Raw genomic sequence first — 21015 nt, 5'->3', positions numbered from 1 at the left:
GCGTGTTGGTATATACATTTTTCCGTTGAGAAAATTGGTTCTAAGTCACAAATGGTATAATTCCTCTGTGCGTCTTGATATACGGATATTTTCTTTGGAAAATAACTGGAGTCTTGGAACTCCAAAAAGGGTGTTAAAACTAACACTTTGTGAAGTGACTTCAGTCCCTAACCGGGGACGTTGTTGTTGTCTTTTCTGCAAACTCATATGTCCTAACAGGGAGATATGGGTGAGCCCATCTCCTCCAGGGAGCGTGACCCCCGTTCACCTGATCGTAAACCCAGGTCAAAGCAGCGTTCCTCTTCTTCTTCTTTGTCCTCCTCTCGTGCTTCTTCACCAGAGAGGGAGTGGTCCACCTATTCACACCGTCGTAAACGGAGGTCCAAACACCACTCTTCTTCCCGGTCACCTGATCATAGACCCAGGGCAAAGCAGCGTTCCTCTTCTTCTTCTTTGTCTTCCTCTTGTGCTTCTTCACCAGAGAGGGAGTGGTACACCTATTCACACCGTCGTAAACGGAGGTCCAAACACCACTCTTCTTCCCGGTCACCTGATCATAGACCCAGGTCCAAGCAGCGATTTTCTTCTTCTTCTTCTTCTTCCCGTTCACCTGACCGTGAACGAGGGTCCCAGCATCGCTCCAACCGCTCTGGTACCCGGTCCCACCGCCACCATAGACACAGGGCCCCAGGCCTGCGTTGGAAACAACTGGATGCTCTGGCGAAGGATCTAGAGCGATTTGACCCAAAGGGGAGAGATGCTGATGTTAGAGTTTATCTGCGTGAGATTGCGCAATGTGTGTCTGACTTGCCGCACGCAACCCAAAAAGAGAAGGTAAAACTCCTTTGGAAGACCACCTCTCGAAGTGTTCATGCTTTTCTGACGGCACAGCGGTCAAGGGTTAGAGAGAGCTATAGGAGGTCCTGTGAGGTGCTGTTGGAGGAGTACTCGCCATATACTGATCGATACTCAGCCCGTACGACAGCTAACAATATGTGCCAAGGCAAGTTTAAGTCCCAGGACAATAAGCAATATGCTGCTAACAAGCGTTTTAGAAAAAACCACCAGCATGATAAAGGGGGGAAAGGTGACCGCTCAAAGTCATCTGGAGAGGAGGAGGTGAAAACTGAACTCCGCCTTATTAGGAAAGTCCTTGCAGAGTTGATGGAACAGTTGAATCGTCCCCCTCCAAGAGACCCAGACAGAGGCCCTAAGCCTGCTGGAGAGGGTCCAGCTAGTGCAGGACTAGACTTCACACCTTCTCCCTCTACAGCTACAGTGTACCTCATAGAAGGAGGGAACCGAGCCCCCAGTCCATCCGAGTCGGTCACAACCGACATACCGATGGACCAACAGGCCCCCTTTTCACCATTAAAGGGGGGGTGTAAGCAGGTTCACAGTTTACTGGAGTCAGACTCAGTAATCAGGCCAGTGGCCCGGGGAGTGCAATACCCTGGGAAACCAGTGCAGGCCGTGAGCTGGGATAAGAGCCTGGTCAGCCACTCACACTCAGAGGCAGCCTTCACAAAACAGGCTTTACTGAAAACCAATGTCCAGGAAAGGGCACTCTTTCAGTACTTTCCTCTCTTGGTACTGTGGCCAGATGAGTCTGGACTCGCTCAGCCCGGCAGTCAGCTTTTCCAGAACTCACAGCTTTTAGCCTCTGGGCTCAAAAGCTATTCTCTTCTTCCTGTGAAATCATCACAGAGCCCACTACAGGCCATCGGAACGGGCATTCTTCCCTGGCCAAGTGGAGAGAACCGGTTCACGCCCCTCAGAAGCGTGCTACCAGCATTTGTCCCCTCACTTCCCTTGAGGGAAGACGCTCTTACTTCAGGCCCGACTCTTCTCCAGGAAACACCTGACTCACAGGCTTTGTCTCAACCATTGCCATGTTTCGTCGGATTAGACCTGACAGTCTTTTCTTTTCCCCCGGTTGAGCTCAGCAACCGCTCAGCAATCTTGCTGGTCCAGAACCAGACTACTGCCAAGTCAGCAGGGACTGCAGGCCGACCCCTCGGTGGGCCAACCCACAGCTCCGGTCCTGTTTTCACGCCAGCAGCATGGCTCTTGGGAGAGCCGCCTCCCCTAACAGGGAGGATGAGCCTTAGCTCCATCTCTATCACCCTCCAGGGTGAATTGTTTGTTGAGGTTTTACTGGAAGTGCTATCAGTCATGGTCTTATGTGCCCTCGCTTTGTCTCAGGTGTTGCAGTCTCAGGTAGTTTCTTTAAGTACTCACAGGACTGTAGAGCTACTAAAACCCTTTTAAAGTGGCGTTGGACGCCCGACCACTGTCCACCCTCATTAAAAGGGGGGTAGGACACACCTCAGCATGTCCACCACTGGTTAGGTAGCAGGGTCTCCACGTTAGAATCCATAACCCTGCCTACAGATACACTAACCTCTCCATACTGATTTCAGATGACATCATGATACCATCACTAAGTTATCAAACTATGTTCTTGAGCTGTCCCACCAAGGGCCACTGTACGCCTAGTGTCCTCCACCATCTCAATCCAGACACACTCTAAGATCGAGATGATGGATGCATTAAGAGGTTAAAACCTCCTTATTGATGACATCCTTTGCCAGAATCCCTTGGCTGAAGGAACCAAATTAGTATTATTACAAATTAATCTAAATTAGTCCCTGTCAATGTACCAAGATAGTTTTGAGACAGCCTTCGGGTTCACGTTTTAGTGATTGTATTATCATGACATTATTTGCATTTTCCATGCAACCAATACAGGTACTACACAATACATTGAACGATATTACACAGATCAAACCACTTTTTAAGCAAGACACAAACACCATCACCATACTGATTCCAGCTACCCAAGCTATCAGTTATTTTCTTTTCCTGTCCCTTTTTCTCCCTACTCAGGAGCGAACACCCCAGGAAAGAGCTGTGATGTGACTGTTGTGTTATTGGTTTTTCTTGTTTTATTTTTATTTTATTTGTGTGGTATTATGAATTGTTTTGATAGTCAGTTAACATCTGCCCAGATGTGCCAAAATCTTTAGAACTGCCCAGGTTTATGCCAAAATCTCTAAGAACTGTGAAAGTACCTTCAGGAAATAACAGGAGGATACCACTCCACGTTGCCTTCATCGTGGACCATGGATTATAACAGACGAGTTGTCATCAGGAACTATGAACTGTTTAACCCTTTTGTTTTGATCCCAACGCAGGTCCCCCTAACCCACATTGAGACCAAAATGGGGGGATGTAGGGGGTCAAACCTATGGACAACCCTATGCCGCCACCGTGCGGCCAAAACAATGCAGTACACCCTAACCTTTCAGGTGGGTGTGCCCAAACGCTAGCCTGAAGCCCCACCCCAGATGACCCCGGATGACGCCGGGACTTCAAAAGCATCCCCGCGGCATTATTCTGTCTTTCTGGTGGCGGCGTTAGCTGACCCGTATAGAAACAACAAGTCTGTACAGACCCACAAGGGCCCTCTTCAGCCCACAACTAACCACCACGTGTTTTACGAAGACTATCTCCTGCGGCCGCGGTGATACCTGAAACAACAGTGTGAGTTAAGACTGTTCCTTTGGAACGACCAGAAGAACTAGGAAACAGGCGGGTTTACCGAGAAACCTGCCTTTGGACCAAGGACGTAAGCCGGTCGAGTTGTCCCCGACCGCAACCACTACACCCGGGAAGCAGGCGAGTTTACCTAAAAAACTCAGCCTCTCGGACCGCGGACTGGACCCGACCGAGTTGTCTACGATCGGAAACCCCCCCCCGCACAAAATCAGCGAGCCCTTTGCCTTTTTCCTGCGATCTGAAGACCGCAGAGATCACCTCACCAGCTCCTGGAACGCCACAGGCACGGAGCCTCCGTTGTGTGAGCCCAGTCCGGAAAGGATTGGCTGCCCGCCATAACGACGACGAGCAGAGGAAACTAGCTTTCCCCACAAGTGAGATTTTGGCATAATAATTACCTGGGCAGATGTTTAGTTTAGTATTACTTTTTAAAGTGTGAACAATACTGTTTATTTTCGATTCTGTGTTTGCTATTTTTGAACAAGCTGTGATCTATCTCTGTTTGTCCTCTCACCAACGGAGAGTCAGGACGTTCAGCTGGTCACTTCATTCAACGCTGCAGTGTGGGTTTTAAGTCTGCTGTATCTTTCTTTCTCCCCCCTTCGCGCTCAAGCGTGTTCTTTCCTCCTCTTCCTCTCCTGCACGCACGTACACACACGTTAGATAACCCTTATGGTGGTCTTTATTGGACATAATTGGTGTTAAGATCTTTGATATAATCCCGTTTAAAGGAGCGAGTGATTTCGAAATCCCCCGCCCCAGTCTTCTTCTTGGCCCTTTGTTCTGAAATAGACGCCATTTTGAGTAACCGTGGTAGCTACTTCCCCCTACCGGGTGGAATTAGAATAGCCTAGCCGGCAGCCATTTTGTGGCATTAAGAACCTGCTTTCGATCGCCATCTGGTGCCTGTCGTCCTAAGTCACGTGGGAGCTTCCCCCCCCCGTCCCTTTTCCTTGCTTCGCGTCACACACACACACACACCCACACACACCCCTTACTCACTCACTCACATACACATATACACACACACACACACACACTCACTCACTCACACACCCACACACACACACACACACACATACACATATTGGTTCATGGCTGTATAAATAACAATGTTCTAGACGTTTTCTTTGATTAAGTGTATTTGCTTTATGCGTATAAAACGGATGTTACCTTAAGTTTCATTGTGTTTAAAATAAATGTTCTTATATTGTAACTAGAAGTGTTTGTGATTTATTTGTGTGGATATTATTGGAGTGTCAACAATCAACAAGTAGAAGGATTCTGTAGCCTTCAGAGTTTAAGATCATATTACCAAATTTATAATAGTAATTATTTGATTACATTATTATATGGAAATGATCATTGAGACTAGGATTTATTAATGTTGATTCCTTTAACTGAACATTAAAGTAATCAATATTTAAGAATAAACCATTGATTAAACGAGACAATTTGCTATTATTTTTCCATTCTTAAATTGAATGGTGGTGCCCCTTTTCAACTTTAATAAACTATTAAAGTATTACTAATCATCAGATTAATTTCTAATAGCAGAATTAATCTGAACCACCTGTACCCGCTACACAAGCATAAGCTCAAAAACTGGTTGCATTCATAGTCAGGGCCGCCTTAATGCACGGGCTTACCTGGGCTGAAGCCCCAGGGCCTACAAGGATCAGGGGCCTCTAAAAAAAAAAAAAATTTTTTTTTTTTTTACTGTCTCAATATAGGCCCCTGATCTAAGAAGGCCCCGCACATTGTCATTTAAATAAATTATTGACTGGCTCATGATAGGCCCCTGATCTTAGGGGGGCGTAGAGAGATCAGGGGCCCATCATGAACCAGTAAAGAAAAAGGAAAAAAAAATATTTTTGGCCTACGAAGATCAAGGGGCCTATCATTCACCAGTACATTTTTGTTATTTTTGTTTAAATAACATTGTTCGGGGCAACGCAGATCAAGGGCCTATATTGAGTTGAGCCATTAAAAACAAAACAAAGAGTCCAAAGAGAGAAGTAGCTTTGGGATAAGGGATTATAAAAAAAAAATTGGAATGCTGACTGACTGGATTTTTTAGACCTGTATATTTTTGTTTCTGCTTTTTGGTATTTCTGTGTCTCCAAATGATTTCAGAAAATAGCTCACAAAGGACACAGTTGATTTAGCCTTAGTTTTCTTCTCAAAGTGCACCAGATTGATGCATTTTACTTTAAAAGGTTCAAATTTTTCTTCCGGGGGGGCATGCCCCCGGACCCCCCTAGAAGGTCCTGGGTCCCCACCGCTGTCTCTTCAATAACTTGGAAAAACACAGTAACCAACCATGTGTGTTTGGTTATTAAAAGTCATTAGACCAGGAGGGGGTTTAAGTACATGTTACCTTAAGTGATTTTGTATTTCACCAATAGAGATATTGTGGTGTAGACAAACATGGCTTTAACACATCTGTATTTTAAGACCGCCGCCCGGGGGGGCCTACAAAACCTCTCAGCCCCAGGGCCTAGTGGCAGGTAAAAGCAGCCCTGTTCATAGTATAAGTTGAAGTAATTTTTATATGCGAGAGCTATGGGCTTTATACATATTAAAGCAAGGCACCAGACGTATATACCGTATATAGAACCATTCTTTCGTTGATCTTTTAACGTTGAACACAAAGTGGGGAAAACGTATTCATACTATTTTTAGGTTTTCAAGAAGAACTAGAAATGCAATTCCTTGAAGAAATTGCGGTGTGAATGCTGACGCTGCTGAAGCTGATGCTGAAGAAGCTGACGCTTCACCAGTGTTAATTTCGTAGACTAAGACTATGACGAAAAATATTCGTCTACGAACCTTTTTCACGGACGTAAACTAAATAAAAACTAAATAAAAAGGCAGATGTGATGACGAAGACTGAGACTAATTTAACTGACACTATAGTCTACGAATAGGAACTAGACGAAACTGTTAGGGCGGGACGAATGGAGAAGAGATCCAATCAGAACTACTCTTTTTGTGGGACAAGTTGGGAAGAAATCCAATCAGTGCAAAGCAGCGAATTCAACCCTGTGTCGGTGAAAATCGACGGGAGACCGCGCAGGTGTGAGCGGGTGGAGTGAGCCGCTGTGCTGAAAAACTCTGCGGTATGATGGACAAAAATGATAGTCAGGGATATCCTGCCCGTTAACGATGTCTAGGGGAACGGCTAAGTTCCGCGATCTGTTTGTAGTAGGCTCTGTCTCGAGTTTGAATACACAGAGCCATGTGAAACTGCCGCCTCCGTCCGTTAGTTTCTGTTTTTAAGTTACAATCAACTCCGACGCATGGACAGCGTTCAATTAAAACCTCTAATTGTATTATCTAAAAGGCTTTGATGCAAAAGAAGTCCGAACACACACAGCGGCAGCAGTGTTGCTTAAAGGAAGGCGCAGTTGCTCAAATTTATCAGCACCTCAACTGCGTGCTGCTGCCCAGGGGCGGCCTTAACGATCTCGGGGCCCGTTTCAAGACCTAGTGTGGGGCCCCCCACTTTTTTAAAATATTTTATTTATTTATTTATTTTTTATAAATAATGCTTGTGCATGCTCCCCGCAAAAAGAAAAAAGATTGTGGAATCCAGTTGGTTCATAGACAGATCATGAGATAATGGACCCCCGGGCACAGGCTCTTAAAGGCCCCCCTCCCCCCTATCCAGTCAGGTACACTGATTTTATGTGAGATTATTACTAATGAAATAGAATACATGTTTTGTATTACAACCATTAAATCTGTGTCTGTATTGCATATTCAAACCTTAATACCATTCAATGAGGAAAAACACTTAGTCGACGAAGTCCGCTGTAGATTTAGTCAAACTAAAATCTGCTTATATTTAGTAGACTAGACTAGACTAAGACTAAAATATTTTAGATGACTAGAATAGGACTAAGACTAAATGGTGTCATATTCAAAAGACTAAGACTAAATCAGAATTTGCTGCCAAAATTTACACTGCGCTTCACTGCTGAATGTTGATGAAGAACGAAGGATGAATATATCTGAATGAACAGAATGGTTGAATAATAGAATGTTTGAAAAATGTGGAATATCTGGAAGTTTGAATGGACTTTCTAGCTGAATTGAGGAATTAATTATGACCTTGAACTATGACCTCCAAAATGTAATCAGTTGATATTTGAGTCAGAATCAACATTTGTGCAAAATTTGAAGAAAAACCATGGAGGCGTTCATGAGATAATGCAATCACAAAAGGCAATGTCACAGTGACCTTGAAATTTGACCTTTGACCTCTAAACTCTTGTGATGTCATCTCTGAGTTATAATCAACATCTGTGCAAAATTTGAAGAAATACCGTGGAAGCATTCATGAGATAATGCAGTCACAAAAGGCAACGTCACAGTGACCTTGAAATTTGACCTTTGACCTCTAAACTCTTGTGATGTCATCTCTGAGTCATAATCAACATCTGTGCAAATTTTTAAAGGTCACATATTATGCTAAATGCACTTTTTAAATGTGTTCTAACATATCCATGGGTCCACGGTGTGCCTAGAGACTGCCAAAATATTTAAAAAAATAACAATCTCTCCTTTTCTCACTCTCCCCCTTTCTGAAACCCCCACCCCTCCCCTCCCCTCCAATATACTCCAGTCAGAATTCTCCTCGTTTCTGACCTCAAAAACTGGAAAGCCAGAAGCTTCCACTGTGCAGCCCACACCCCTATTTCTTATTGGTCCACGGCCCTGACAGACAGAGGGCGAGGCGTATCTGGCTTCGCTTCCGGACAGGGGGCGGGGGGAGCTCAAATTTATCAGCACCTCAACTGCGTGCTGCTGCTGCTGCCCAGGGGCGGCCTTAACGATCTCGGGGCCCGTTTCAAGACCTAGTGTGGGGCCCCCCACTTTTTTAAAATATTTTATTTATTTATTTATTTTTTATAAATAATGCTTGTGCATGCTCCCCGCAAAAAGAAAAAAGATTGTGGAATCCAGTTGGTTCATAGACAGATCATGAAATAATGGACCCCCGGGCACAGGCTCTTAAAGGCCCCCCTCCCCCCTATCCAGTCAGGTACACTGATTTTATGTGAGATTATTACTAATGAAATAGAATACATGTTTTGTATTACAACCATTAAATCTGTGTCTGTATTGCATATTCAAACCTTAATACCATTCAATGAGGAAAAACACTTAGTCGACGAAGTCCGCTGTAGATTTAGTCAAACTAAAATCTGCTTATATTTAGTAGACTAGACTAGACTAAGACTAAAATATTTTAGATGACTAGAATAGGACTAAGACTAAATGGTGTCATATTCAAAAGACTAAGACTAAATCAGAATTTGCTGCCAAAATTTACACTGCGCTTCACTGCTGAATGTTGATGAAGAACGAAGGATGAATATATCTGAATGAACAGAATGGTTGAATAATAGAATGTTTGAAAAATGTGGAATATCTGGAAGTTTGAATGGACTTTCTAGCTGAATTGAGGAATTAATTATGACCTTGAACTATGACCTCCAAAATGTAATCAGTTGATATTTGAGTCAGAATCAACATTTGTGCAAAATTTGAAGAAAAACCATGGAGGCGTTCATGAGATAATGCAATCACAAAAGGCAACGTCACAGTGACCTTGAAATTTGACCTTTGACCTCTAAACTCTTGTGATGTCATCTCTGAGTCATAATCAACATCTGTGCAAATTTTTAAAGGTCACATATTATGCTAAATGCACTTTTTAAATGTGTTCTAACTAGTGGTGGGCCGATAACGGCGTTAACGTGCTGCGTTAACGCCAGACTCTTATCGGCGATAAAAAAAAATATCGCCGTTAATCTCTTGTTCCTCTTATTTTAGCGCGGATATATACCTGGCCGAATTGCACTGTAGTGCACGAGTCAGAACGAGTCCGACTTCGCACAGTGTAGCCTACCACATTAAACGTAACGTGCTGACATGGATGCAGCTAGGAAGCCGCCGGGTTTGCTTCAGGGAAAATGTATTTTTAAGAAGCTTCCCAATGGAAACCTCGACAAGACCAAGGTTGTTTGCACCTTGTGCAATGCGGAATTGGTTTACTGTAGGAGTTCTAACAGTCTGTGCTCTCGGAAGCGGCCGGGGCATGCGTGTGTGCAATGGGAGAGCTTTGTGTGGAGAGAAAAAAAAGAGGCAAGGGAAATCGCCAAAGCCAATGCATAGCCTCGACTCATTAAAGGTTGAAAATCACTGAATTACACAACATGTAGGCTAGCCTATGGCTTAAGGCTATGGAAATCATTATGGAAACAATATTTTTTTTTATCAGTGATAGCTCAGCTGATCTCGTTGCTAGAGACCACGTCCGTCCGCTTTGTTTGACAACTGACAGAGCTGCCAAGTCTCACCCTTTTGGCCGTGAGACACACTCATATCAACCAGCTCACACTCTCACACGCTAGCCTACAACTCAAATTTCTCACGCGGAGAAGTTAATCCCCAAAATAACGATTGTTTTGCGGGACTTTTATTTTGACAGTCTTATATTGAAAAGCTAACGGACATGAGTTCCGTGACATCCTCTTTCTGCACGCAAGTTAACTTGATGCATTAGGTGTGCACCTGCACAGGAGATGAGCCCCTGGTCTGATGCGCCACCTGGCTTGAGAAACACGTTCTCAAAGACTTACTTTGAGTCATTATTTAGGGAGCACACACATATTATGATTGAATTCAAATGAGCCATTTTAATCTAGATTAATCTAGATTAATTCCAAAATTAATCTAGATTAATCTAGATTAAAAAAATTAATCTATGCCCACCTCTAGTTCTAACATATGCATGGGTCCACGGTGTGCCTAGAGACTGCCAAAATATTTAAAAAAATAACAATCTCTCCTTTTCTCACTCTCCCCCTTTCTGAAACCCCCACCCCTCCCCTCCCCTCCAATATACTCCAGTCAGAATTCTCCTCGTTTCTGACCTCAAAAACTGGAAAGCCAGAAGCTTCCACTGTGCAGCCCACACCCCTATTTCTTATTGGTCCACGGCCCTGACAGACAGAGGGCGAGGCGTATCTGGCTTCGCTTCCGGACAGGGGGCGGGGGGAGCTCAAAGATTGTATATTTACGAGGGGAGCTGCAGCTCTTTTTAAAAAATAGGCCATTGTGAGATTAGCTGAACATCAGCATAGTACAATAAATTATCTGAAAGTTTTTTTCAGCAAACAATTAAAGAAAAACGTATTAGGGACCACTAAGACCATATAATATGGTGTATAATAGAACCGAAAAGTGTATAATATGGGAGCTTTAAGAAAATTCGTTGAAGTCTAAAATGTTGTGTTGGAACGGGGAATCGGACCCCCAACCCTATGTAAAATGTGGAATGAAGTTTATCGGATGGAAAATTACTGAGTTAACACATTTTGAATTTTCTCCATCCACTTTGAATGGGACTGTGGCGTCATTTTTGGACGACAAAATTTCAAATAAATATACATATTTTCATATTTTCGGGGTCCTAGAGCACATTCCAGAGGAGGTAATTTCAAACTCCTGAAAAAGTTGGACATTTTGAAAGTTATTAGATGAAAAGCATTCTCAAACTCTCGACTTAGGAAAATTTCACTTGTATTCTGGATGTATCATAAGAGATTGGACTCTTCTCCCATTCTGTGACCTACATTATCCTATGATGTCACAGACAGGTGCATAGGTCTCCATAGTGACTGACAGCTAATCAGTGTCAATTGTAAACAGCTGGTACTGTACACACATACAGACACTTCTCTCCCAAACAGGATCACACAGAGGCGATTTCAACTGAACGCATAAGCCCAAACTGCTGCTTCTATCTCGCAAACCGTTTGTCTGACAGATAAAATGAACATACCGTGAGAACCAGACAATTCCAATTAATATTCAGTGTCAAATTTGTGTTTGTAATTTGAAAACTTTAGAATTCAGAGCAGGAAGCAAATGGTGTACACTTTGAATCTCCTCGTTGAAAGCAGAGTCTATTCTGGTCAATGAGGCAGGAGGCATCGTTCGGTTAGACTTTTTTCCGCTTAGAAGCTCACAGCTCCCAATCTGTATGTCCATTTGGCTCCAAAGAAACATTTCTGTGACCGTAACAATAATATCTACAGTTAGAGGTCAAAATTAGTTCGATTTTTGTGAGTTGACGCAATCTTAAAAATGTCTGGTGTTCTTTTTTATTCCCTCTCCTCCACTCTGGCAGTTGATGTGCACTCTCTAAATATCACTCAAATTGATGTTACATGCATCAAACATGGCTGATTAATTTGAAAACTATGCTTTTTTAAAAAAAGGTTGAATTTTAACAATGAAAGACGAAAGATAGCTGAATATTTTGTCAAAGAAATGAACTTTGTAGGATGAATTATCAGTGAGCTGGAAGTGTTTGAAATCAGTGCAAAACGCTTTGCTGATTTCCTCATTCATTCTGGAGGAGGATTTTTGGTGTAATAAACCTTTAATTATCTCTGAAGTTATGCATTTTATGAAAAAATAGTGAATTATGGAAATGTGCTCCTATGCAAGACGAACATGAACAACTTTGAATGGAGTTTCTACGATGAAGTATGAAGGAGTAGGAGCATTCATAATTTTGCAAGAAATATTAATTTCATAAATGGTTGATTTTCTTTGAAGTTATGGATTTCCTGAAAATTCCATTCATAGAATATTAATGTCTGACATATTCTGTACAGTTATATGTGACAATGAAGTTTGTCGGACAAAGTATGAAGGAGGAGTAGGGATTTGAAATGTTGCATAATTTTTCATAAAACGTTGAAGAAGTATGAAATTATGAATTTCTTTGAAAATGTTGAAGGGGAGCAATAAAGTCCTTGAAGAGCTGAACATGTAGATATTTGAATCAGGTTTGAAGGTTGCCCTAAGCTTTAACCACTACACTACGGCCCCATACACACAATTCAGTTAGAAGGTAGCACTAAAGAATTGATTGCCCATTAAGTGGGCGCAGCTGTGATGATTGTAGGTACGCACACATAATTTATCCGAGATGCATAACTCTCTTCTTACTCGCAAACCGTGTAACTGAAAAATGAAATGAAGTTACTGTGAGAACCAGAAGGCATTGATGAAGATTGTGTCAAATGTGTTTCTTTAATGTTAAAACCTTCGAGTTGAGAGCAATTTTCGTTTAGATTTTCTGTCGTGTAATGTAGAATCTCATTTAACAAGAGAGTGGATGAGGCAGGAGGCCTCGTTTAGTATGACTTTTTTCCGCTTAGAAGCTCACAGCTCCCAATATGTATGTCCATTTGCCTCCAAAGAAACATTTCTGCGACCGTAACAAAAATACCTAAATTCTGATAATAAAAGTATCCATGAGGAGTTAGGTTTTTGTGAGTGACAGCGAGGAAGAGAGTATCTGGTGTTTATTTTTTTCCCCTCTTCTCCACTCTGACAGTTGAGGCCTGCACTCTAAATATCACTCAAATCGATGTTACATGCGTCAAACATGGCTGATTAATTTGAAAACTATGCATTTTCTTTAAAAGGTTGAATTTTAACAATGAAAGACGAAAGATAGCTGAATATTTGGTCGAAGAAATGACTTTGTAGGATGAATTATCAGTGAGCTGGAAGTGTTTGAAATCAGGGCAAAACGCTTCGCTTAGTTTATTGGCCTCCAAAAACCATGGGCCCCCCAAGTGTAATGGAACTTTATTTGGAGACAAGGAACAATTTACAAAAGAAAGTGGCTTGGCCTTAGAGAGTTTTCCCACTTTCTACCCCTCATGTATTCACCATGGGATTTAAGCTGGATCTAACATGAGCAGGCGTCAGCTTTACCGTTTACCAAAAGCTTAGTTGGTCTGGAATGAAGAATTTAAAACCATTCAAAGAGGCTTGTTGACAAGAATTCACTTTCTTTGCCAAATGAATGTATTCCAGATAGTTTTGATCTGTCCAGAGCACCAATGGCTGGTCCAACCAGCTTCTCCTTTCAGTGAAAGTTTCACAGCTAACAGCTGTTGTAATTCCTCTGAGTAGGGCACAATAGAACATTGTAAGTGTTAGTGGACAGAGACACCTCCCTACAACATCCACCCCACACTGAACTGGGGAAAGGGATATGGCAACAAGAGAAAGAGAGCAGGAGAGCAAGATTTGTGTTGCTGTCAAAAAGTGTTCTAGCCATGGATCAAAGTGGTGGACCACTGGCTGTCATTGCCTTCCATTCAGCATGACTTAATGAATATTTGTAGAAAGGATCCAGTTACATCTGTATTGATATCAACAACCTTTTTCTGAAACATGCCTATCATCTGTGTGTGTGTGTGTGTGTGTGTGTGTGTGTTTGTGTGTGTGTGTGTGTGTGTGTGTGTGTGTGTGTGTGTGTCCTACAGAAGCGTCCATCCTGTCCTACGATGGCAGCATGTATATGAAGGTGGTGATGCCCAGCCTGATGCACACTGAGGCAGAGGATGTGTCGCTGAGGTTCCGCTCACAGCGCGCCTACGGCCTGCTGATGGCCACCACCTCCAAGGACTCAGCAGACACACTGAGGCTGGAGCTGGATGGGGGGCGGGTCAAACTCACAGTCAACCTAGGTATCGTATGCCCCTACCCAGCCATCCACCCACCACCTCCCCCATGACACGCTCCCCTCTCCTCTCACTCTCTCTATCTTTGTATGCACAGTTTTTTCTTAAGTTGTTCATCACTAGGATCCTTTAACGTTTATTTTTTACCAGCTTTAGAACACATAGATAAGACTTTTTTTGCATGGGTGTTAATGCGGTTTTGTGTACACAGTTAACCATTAACTGCTTACTGAATGCAACTACTAATTGGATAACATCTCCAGCTTTACCGTTATAACTTATATGTTGCCCATCTTTGTAACAGTTAGCCATTATTCATATATATTTTTGTGTATAGAACTTTTGAGACGGTCACAGCACGAAAAGCAGAATGCACATTATGATGTAAAGATGCTGAACTTTAAAAGCCAGTCTCTAAAACATTATTTGATTGAACAAAGTGTGCTGAGACTTTCTAAGAGGTGACCTCCACCAGGTGTGCCCACTGATCTTAAGTCCATCATTTATCGAGGACAAACTTCTCTTCTTTTTTCTCACTAACCAAATCTTTCTGTCCGACATCAAGTAACTTCCCTGTCACCTTCCTGTTCTGTTGGGCGCTTGTTTTCTTTGATAACGATTGGTGTCTTCTATGGAAGTAATTGCTTCTCAGTGTTTTCTTTTCATGTCTACCTGTCAACTCCATCCCCCCTTCATGCTTTGTCAAAAGATGGTATTCACCCCTTCAAAGGCCTTAAGCCTGCGGCCCGTCAGGCGAACAGCCCGAGAACAGAGCCCAGAGAAACCTACAGCTGGCTGCAACCCCAAACACCCCTCACAACCACAATTAATTATATGGAACACACCTCAATTTCTATCTTGCATATATATACACTATGTTTATTGAAAAGATGTGAGCAATGCTGGTTTGACATGCCACATTTAGCAAAATCATTCAGTGATTACATTAATTTATATAAGTCACTCCCAAGACTTATGTCAACATGTTTACAGTTCTAATTGTTCCGTGCTCCTACGCTAGCCTATGTTTATCTGTGTGATTTGTGAAATTGTCAGTAATTCCAGATTTAGCCTCAGATTTAGCTTAGTGACACATGTAGGCTAGTGGATAGTCCTGTTGGGGTTCCTGTGCCTCTGCATGGTGCTGGTGCTGATTGGATCGAGGCTGTTTGCTCCCACTTTTCTGTTGCGGTTGACGACACATGAAACCACCAGCCACATGTTGACCAACCCTCACTGTCCTCACAGCTGCTTACAGCACACAACAGTGTTCAGATGCTGCAGATCTCCATGGTCTCTCATGCTACTCTCTAAGAAAGGATTTCTTTAATTATCTCAATAACCAATCAAATCACATCAGTCTGTATTTTGTGACTATTCAAAGATCTGTGGCTCTAAAATGGATTGCTGTCACCGTCTTGTCGGTTTAGAGGCTTTGGAGCCAGAGACTTTGACTTTTCTAATTGGAAAAATTGACTCCAGTGTTGGGTTGGAAATGTCATGTAGCTGGTAGTACAAGTGGCCATTTTAATATAAATACCGTGCCTAAATAATGAATCGATTTGACCTCTGCTGGCTATAATCAACTATTCCTATGACTGAAAAATCTATGCATTATTTTAGTAACTATTAAGTGATGTTTCTGGAAAATATATTTAAAATGTATCATTTGTTTCATGGTAACTTGGCACTAAGTTTGATATAATGACCAAAGGAATAAAATGGCTGCCTTCTTGCATGTGTACGTCCCCGGAAGGGTGGACTTCTTGTTTTTGGATGTCTGCAGCAGTAACCTTGAAGGATGCAATTTCATCTGTCATTTATTCTTCCCCATCTAGACTGTATCAGGATAAACTGTAACTCCAGTAAGTTAACACTCAAGTTTCATTTTGATTTGATATGTTGATGGTATGTTGATGTTGCTTGTTTTAAAAGGAAATGTGTTTTTATACTGTATGACTATTGCACTGGCCCTCAGTTAATCAAGTTTGGACACCCCAATATATGCTGACAAGTTGTAAATGATGATAAGTGATTACAAAAACAAACACACAAAACAAACACATTACAAATGGACCTTCAAATGGATGCAGCCTGGTGGATTGACAGTAGAAGAGAATGCTTGCTGGACAGTTCAGTTCATAATATGTTCTATCAGACACAGAAAGGAAAAGGCCACATCAAGTTTAACAATCATTGTGAGCTTGTAATGCAGTGGAGCAACACTCAGCCAGATTCATTGCAAATGTCACAGGCAAACAGAAAGAGCAAGGGAAAAAATACCAAAGATCCCAAAAGATCTCAAATGGAATCGAGTTAAATCCGTCTTTGGTTGCTTCCATCCGTAATCTCTTCCAGGCCTATTTGAGAGCTACTCCTCTGTTCTGCAGTGTAGTGGGCAGGTCAATTCTAGGAGAATGACAGATTTCAAGTGTTTAGTATTTTTTTCTCTATGTATATTTCACTGACTAAACCAAACCTTTGATTCCAAGAGGCATAATAACCAGTTTGAACACTAAAGCAAATTATTCCAGTCTAACTGGTGAGGAAACAAAGGTTTGGTTTGAGCTTCAGTATGTCTTTAACTTTGTGATTGACCATTGTTCTCAGGCAAGGGACCAGAGACCCTGTATTCCGGGCAAAAGCTCAATGATAACGAATGGCACACAGTGCGTGTGGTGCGTCGCGGCAAAACCTACAAGCTAATGGTTGACGATGATGTAGCAGAAGGTACTTACCTGCATCAACTTGGTTCATGCTTGAAGAAATGTTCTTACTGCTGACTTGTCAGTGGTATTACACTAGGCTCATGGTGTATAGACAGTATGTATATCTGCTAAAAGGAAAGCATGAAGATATGTCACCACTAGTGACAGTTTGCATCCATCTAATACTGTTAATGTAATTTCCCCCTTAAATCAGCCCTTTTGTGTTAGTGTCAGACAGTGTTCTCTTTTCTTTTGGTTTTTTGTGTTTCTTTTCAACCCATCCCCTCCACCCTGCCCATCTCCAGGCCAGATGCTGGGCGACCACACTCGACTGGAGTTCAACAACATTGAGACAGGCGTCATGACAGAGCGCCGCTTTGTGTCCAGTATACCGTCCAGCTTCATTGGTCATCTGCAGAGCCTTAGGTACTGACAACACTAATACCTTTCTTTAAAAAGTTTCACAAATCTTCATTTGTCACATTAGCAATGAATGAAATGACAAGATATGTTATGTTTCTAATGACTTCCATTTGTGAGGAGATAGCATACAAAGACGTTTTGCTTTGTCTACTCAACGTGTACATTTAAATGTATAAAGATATCTTAGAACTCTTTGATGAACAAGGACCTTATTTTTAAGACAACCATTTCAAATATCTCTCCTCAGATTTAACGGCATGCTCTACATCGACCTGTGCAAGAATGGTGACATTGATTATTGCGAGCTCAATGCCCGCTTTGGGGTTCGTTCCATCATTGCCGACCCCGTCACCTTCAAATCCAAGAGCAGCTACCTGAGTCTGGCCACCCTGCAGGCCTATACATCCATGCATCTCTTCTTCCAGTTCAAGACCACATCCCCGGACGGCTTCATACTCTTCAACTCTGGAGATGGCAATGATTTTATTGCTGTAGAGCTGGTTAAAGGGTATGTTTAGTTTGAAATCATGGGTGGATGTTGATCTTTTGAACATTGAAACGTTGAAGGTTTAGTTGCACAAAAGCCACTATAGACAATATGTGCTACAATAATAATAATACTTTGTCTGCAGTGACTTGATTAATTAGATCATTTGTATAAAGTGTGATGATTTCACTAAAATTCACTCACCGTGTGGGACTATTTCTAAGTTTGAATTGTTTTAAGGCAGTAACACAAAGATTCTTAAACATTCTGTTACTTACCTTTTTTTCTTGCAGATATATCCACTATGTTTTTGACCTTGGGAATGGACCAAACCTTATCAAGGGCAAAAGTGAAAGGGCACTGAATGACAACCAGTGGCACAATGTGGCGATCACCCGAGACAACAGCAACACCCACACACTGAAAGTAGACGCCACAGCCACTAGTCAGAGTATCAACGGGGCCAAGAACCTGGACCTGAAGGGTATGCAAAGACATTTGCTGTGTCTCAATTCAGGGGTCGCAGCCTTCGAAGGCTGCATTTGAAGACCGATTGCGTCATAGCGGCGCGTCAAGGCTTTTCCCATTTCGAAGGCTCCTTCATATGTGGCCGAGAAATGCAGCCTTCGTTTCACGGTTTTGAAGGGTCCAACAGATGTATCCTTCGCGGCCCAACATATCCCAAGATTCATTGCGTTTTTTTCAGAGATGGCATATAAAAAAATAACAAAACAGCAACGTGTTGCTCCATCTTCTTAACTTTTATCTTCCTTTCTTTTTTCTTGTCTTTTCTTTTCTTTTTCTTGTCCTTCTTTCTTCTTGTACTTTTTTTTCTTTTCGTCTGGTAGACAACTTCTTTTTATTTTTTCCTCCGTTGACAAGGCTGTCTCCGTTGGCAGCAATCAGGGTTGCTAGGGAGCACAGGAGCGGCGAGTCGTCACGCAGGGTAACGCCTTGTTACGCAAACTGGAAATGCTCGTATACGGAGACCTGCGGAGACCGTCTCATTTAACAACGCTCGTTCGGCCTTCGGTTCGGCCTTCACGGTCTATGGCCTTCATAGACCGCGTCGACCGCGTCCTTAGAAGGATGCGACCCCTGAATTGAGACACAGCTATTGATACATGACACTTGATACTTGTTTCTATCAACTTGTGTGTCCAGTTTTCATTCAGCTATAGCTGTTTAAGGGTCACATATTGTTTCACTGTATGGTTAGTCAATTACATATGATTGGTATCCTTAAATGTTTAAATGTAAAAAAATCTCATAATGCTTATTGCTGCATCACTTTATTCTACAACCATGCTGGACTGCATTTTCACAATATGTGACCTTTAACTTGAGATGGCATTTTGACCAAAAAACTTGCAATGGCTTTCCTGTTGCATCAGAATTTTCTGCCATACGCTTAAAGTGGTAGTTCAACATGTTTGACACAAGGTGGCAATACCAAGTGCCATTGAGAGCTTATTTTTACGCGTCCTCTCGATCAAATGTAATAGGCTATGTTGTTCTGGGCTCCCGGTCAAACCACAACTTATCGTCCAAACAATGGTGACAACAACACTTTCCCATTATGTGAAGCTGACGGCAATTTATTAAAAAATAAAATAAAGAAAAGACACAGTGCTTCCTGCATTTGGGTCGGATCGAGTCTGGACAAATTCACACCGAACTGCAGCAGAGTGCGTTTGGAAGCGCACCGAGACCAACTCTTCAGCTGGGTCTTGGAGCGCTTGTTTGGTCCGCCCCCGAGTGCGATTGCTGTATTCACACCTGCCTGAAAGATGCGCACCGAAGGCAGAAGTGCACCTGAGTTTGTTTCAACCGAACCAAACACGGCATGTGTGAATACACCCTAACACTCTAACTAGATCGATAGCATTGATTCAAAGCTAAAAAATAAATTATACAAGCTCAGTGATGTGTTGCTCAAAACACATGTCCCTGTCATACAGGACTCTGGCTTTTTGAAGCAGGCTTGATTTGTTGTGTCAGCAGTAAATGGCAGTATTTGTTTAGCTATATGCTGACATACTATGCCTGTGTATGTTCTACTCCCCAGGGGATCTGTTTATCGCAGGGCTGGGTCCAGGCATGTACGCCAGCCTCCCTAAGCTGGTGGCTTCTAGAGAAGGCTTCCAGGGCTGTCTGGCATCAGTAGATCTCAACGGCCGCCTGCCGGACCTCCTCAGTGACGCCTTGTTCCGCAGTGGGCAGATTGAGCGTGGATGTGAAGGTACACCGTCGCTCAGATCCCAGCCTGATTTAAACTTCTACAACTCAAAGTCCAACTCAAGCTCCAGCAGCCCTTTCTTCCTGCTTAATGCAAACAGTAGCTCCACTTCCCTGCATCCATATGGAACTCCCTCCATCCTATTGACCATGCTTGTTGCCTCACTTACCCATTGATAGAGCCAGGCCAAACATCAAACACCTCCTCACCTAAACCAAAACTTGTTATGGCCACATCATTGGTGGCCTACTGACAGCTGTTATTGCCAGTGCAGTGACAGAAAATACTGCCAGGTGCTACTTTATATAACTATATATACTGTACTCAATGGCCACTTTATTAGGTACACCAGTTCAATGTATTCTTAACACATACATTATAACTAGGTTTGCAAAATTCCGGGAATTTTCAAAGTTGGAAACTTTCCATGGGAATTTATGGGAATTAACGGGAATAAACGGGAATTTACTAAATTTAAAGCAGCCCAAATGCACTAAATTCTCCTAACTATGTTATTTCAGTCCAGGCAAACGTTCTAGACTGTAAAAAGCAGTTTTTTTAACTAAGTTTTAATATATTTATGAACATTTAATTTCAAATCAGATTTTTTTTTAAAGTTTATTGAGATACCCAACTTGATATCATAAATTGATTTTTACTAGACCAGGTTTACAGAGGCTTAAGCTTTGATTTTAAATATAGTTGGGGAAAATATATTTTAGCATAATCTTGACTAAAACAACCTGATTTCATGCAAGTACACTTGGCAAATTGCACATAACACACATCCTACTGCAGGGGTACTGAGGCCACGTCCCCTACATGCTCTGTGCATTCCTCCATCACATGGTGGGGGGGGGGGGGGGCATTTGACTTTATTTATTGAATGGGTGGGGTCAGACAGATGAGTAATAATTTACTCAACATTCATCTTTTTGTTGTTCAGTGAAATTATTGATTGTTCATAAAATAATCAACTTGATAAAGTTCTTCTTACAAATAAATCTGTTCAAATGTAATGTTTTTTGA

At 42.3% G+C, this 21015-nt stretch overlaps 1 protein-coding gene across 1 annotated transcript in view; it reads left to right on the top strand.

The window, feature by feature from the left end:
• The window catches only part of nrxn3a (neurexin 3a), a gene marked incomplete at both ends in the record, with an annotated part of 191902 nt that overhangs the window by 121691 nt on the left and 49196 nt on the right, over positions 1 to 21015 (top strand). The window contains 7 exons of the mRNA XM_080041756.1: positions 13932 to 14135; positions 15968 to 15994; positions 16740 to 16859; positions 17143 to 17263; positions 17508 to 17768; positions 18041 to 18231; positions 19816 to 19989. Of these exons, the coding sequence (XP_079897882.1) occupies positions 13932 to 14135; positions 15968 to 15994; positions 16740 to 16859; positions 17143 to 17263; positions 17508 to 17768; positions 18041 to 18231; positions 19816 to 19989 (1098 nt within the window). The remainder of the gene's footprint in view (positions 1 to 13931; positions 14136 to 15967; positions 15995 to 16739; positions 16860 to 17142; positions 17264 to 17507; positions 17769 to 18040; positions 18232 to 19815; positions 19990 to 21015) is intronic.

Source organism: Ammodytes marinus, assembly GCF_949987685.1.
Source record: "Ammodytes marinus genome assembly, chromosome: 15".
Lineage (NCBI taxonomy): Eukaryota > Metazoa > Chordata > Actinopteri > Uranoscopiformes > Ammodytidae > Ammodytes > Ammodytes marinus.
Note: the sequence above shows the minus strand (reverse complement) of the source record. Positions and strands in the feature narration are given on the sequence as shown.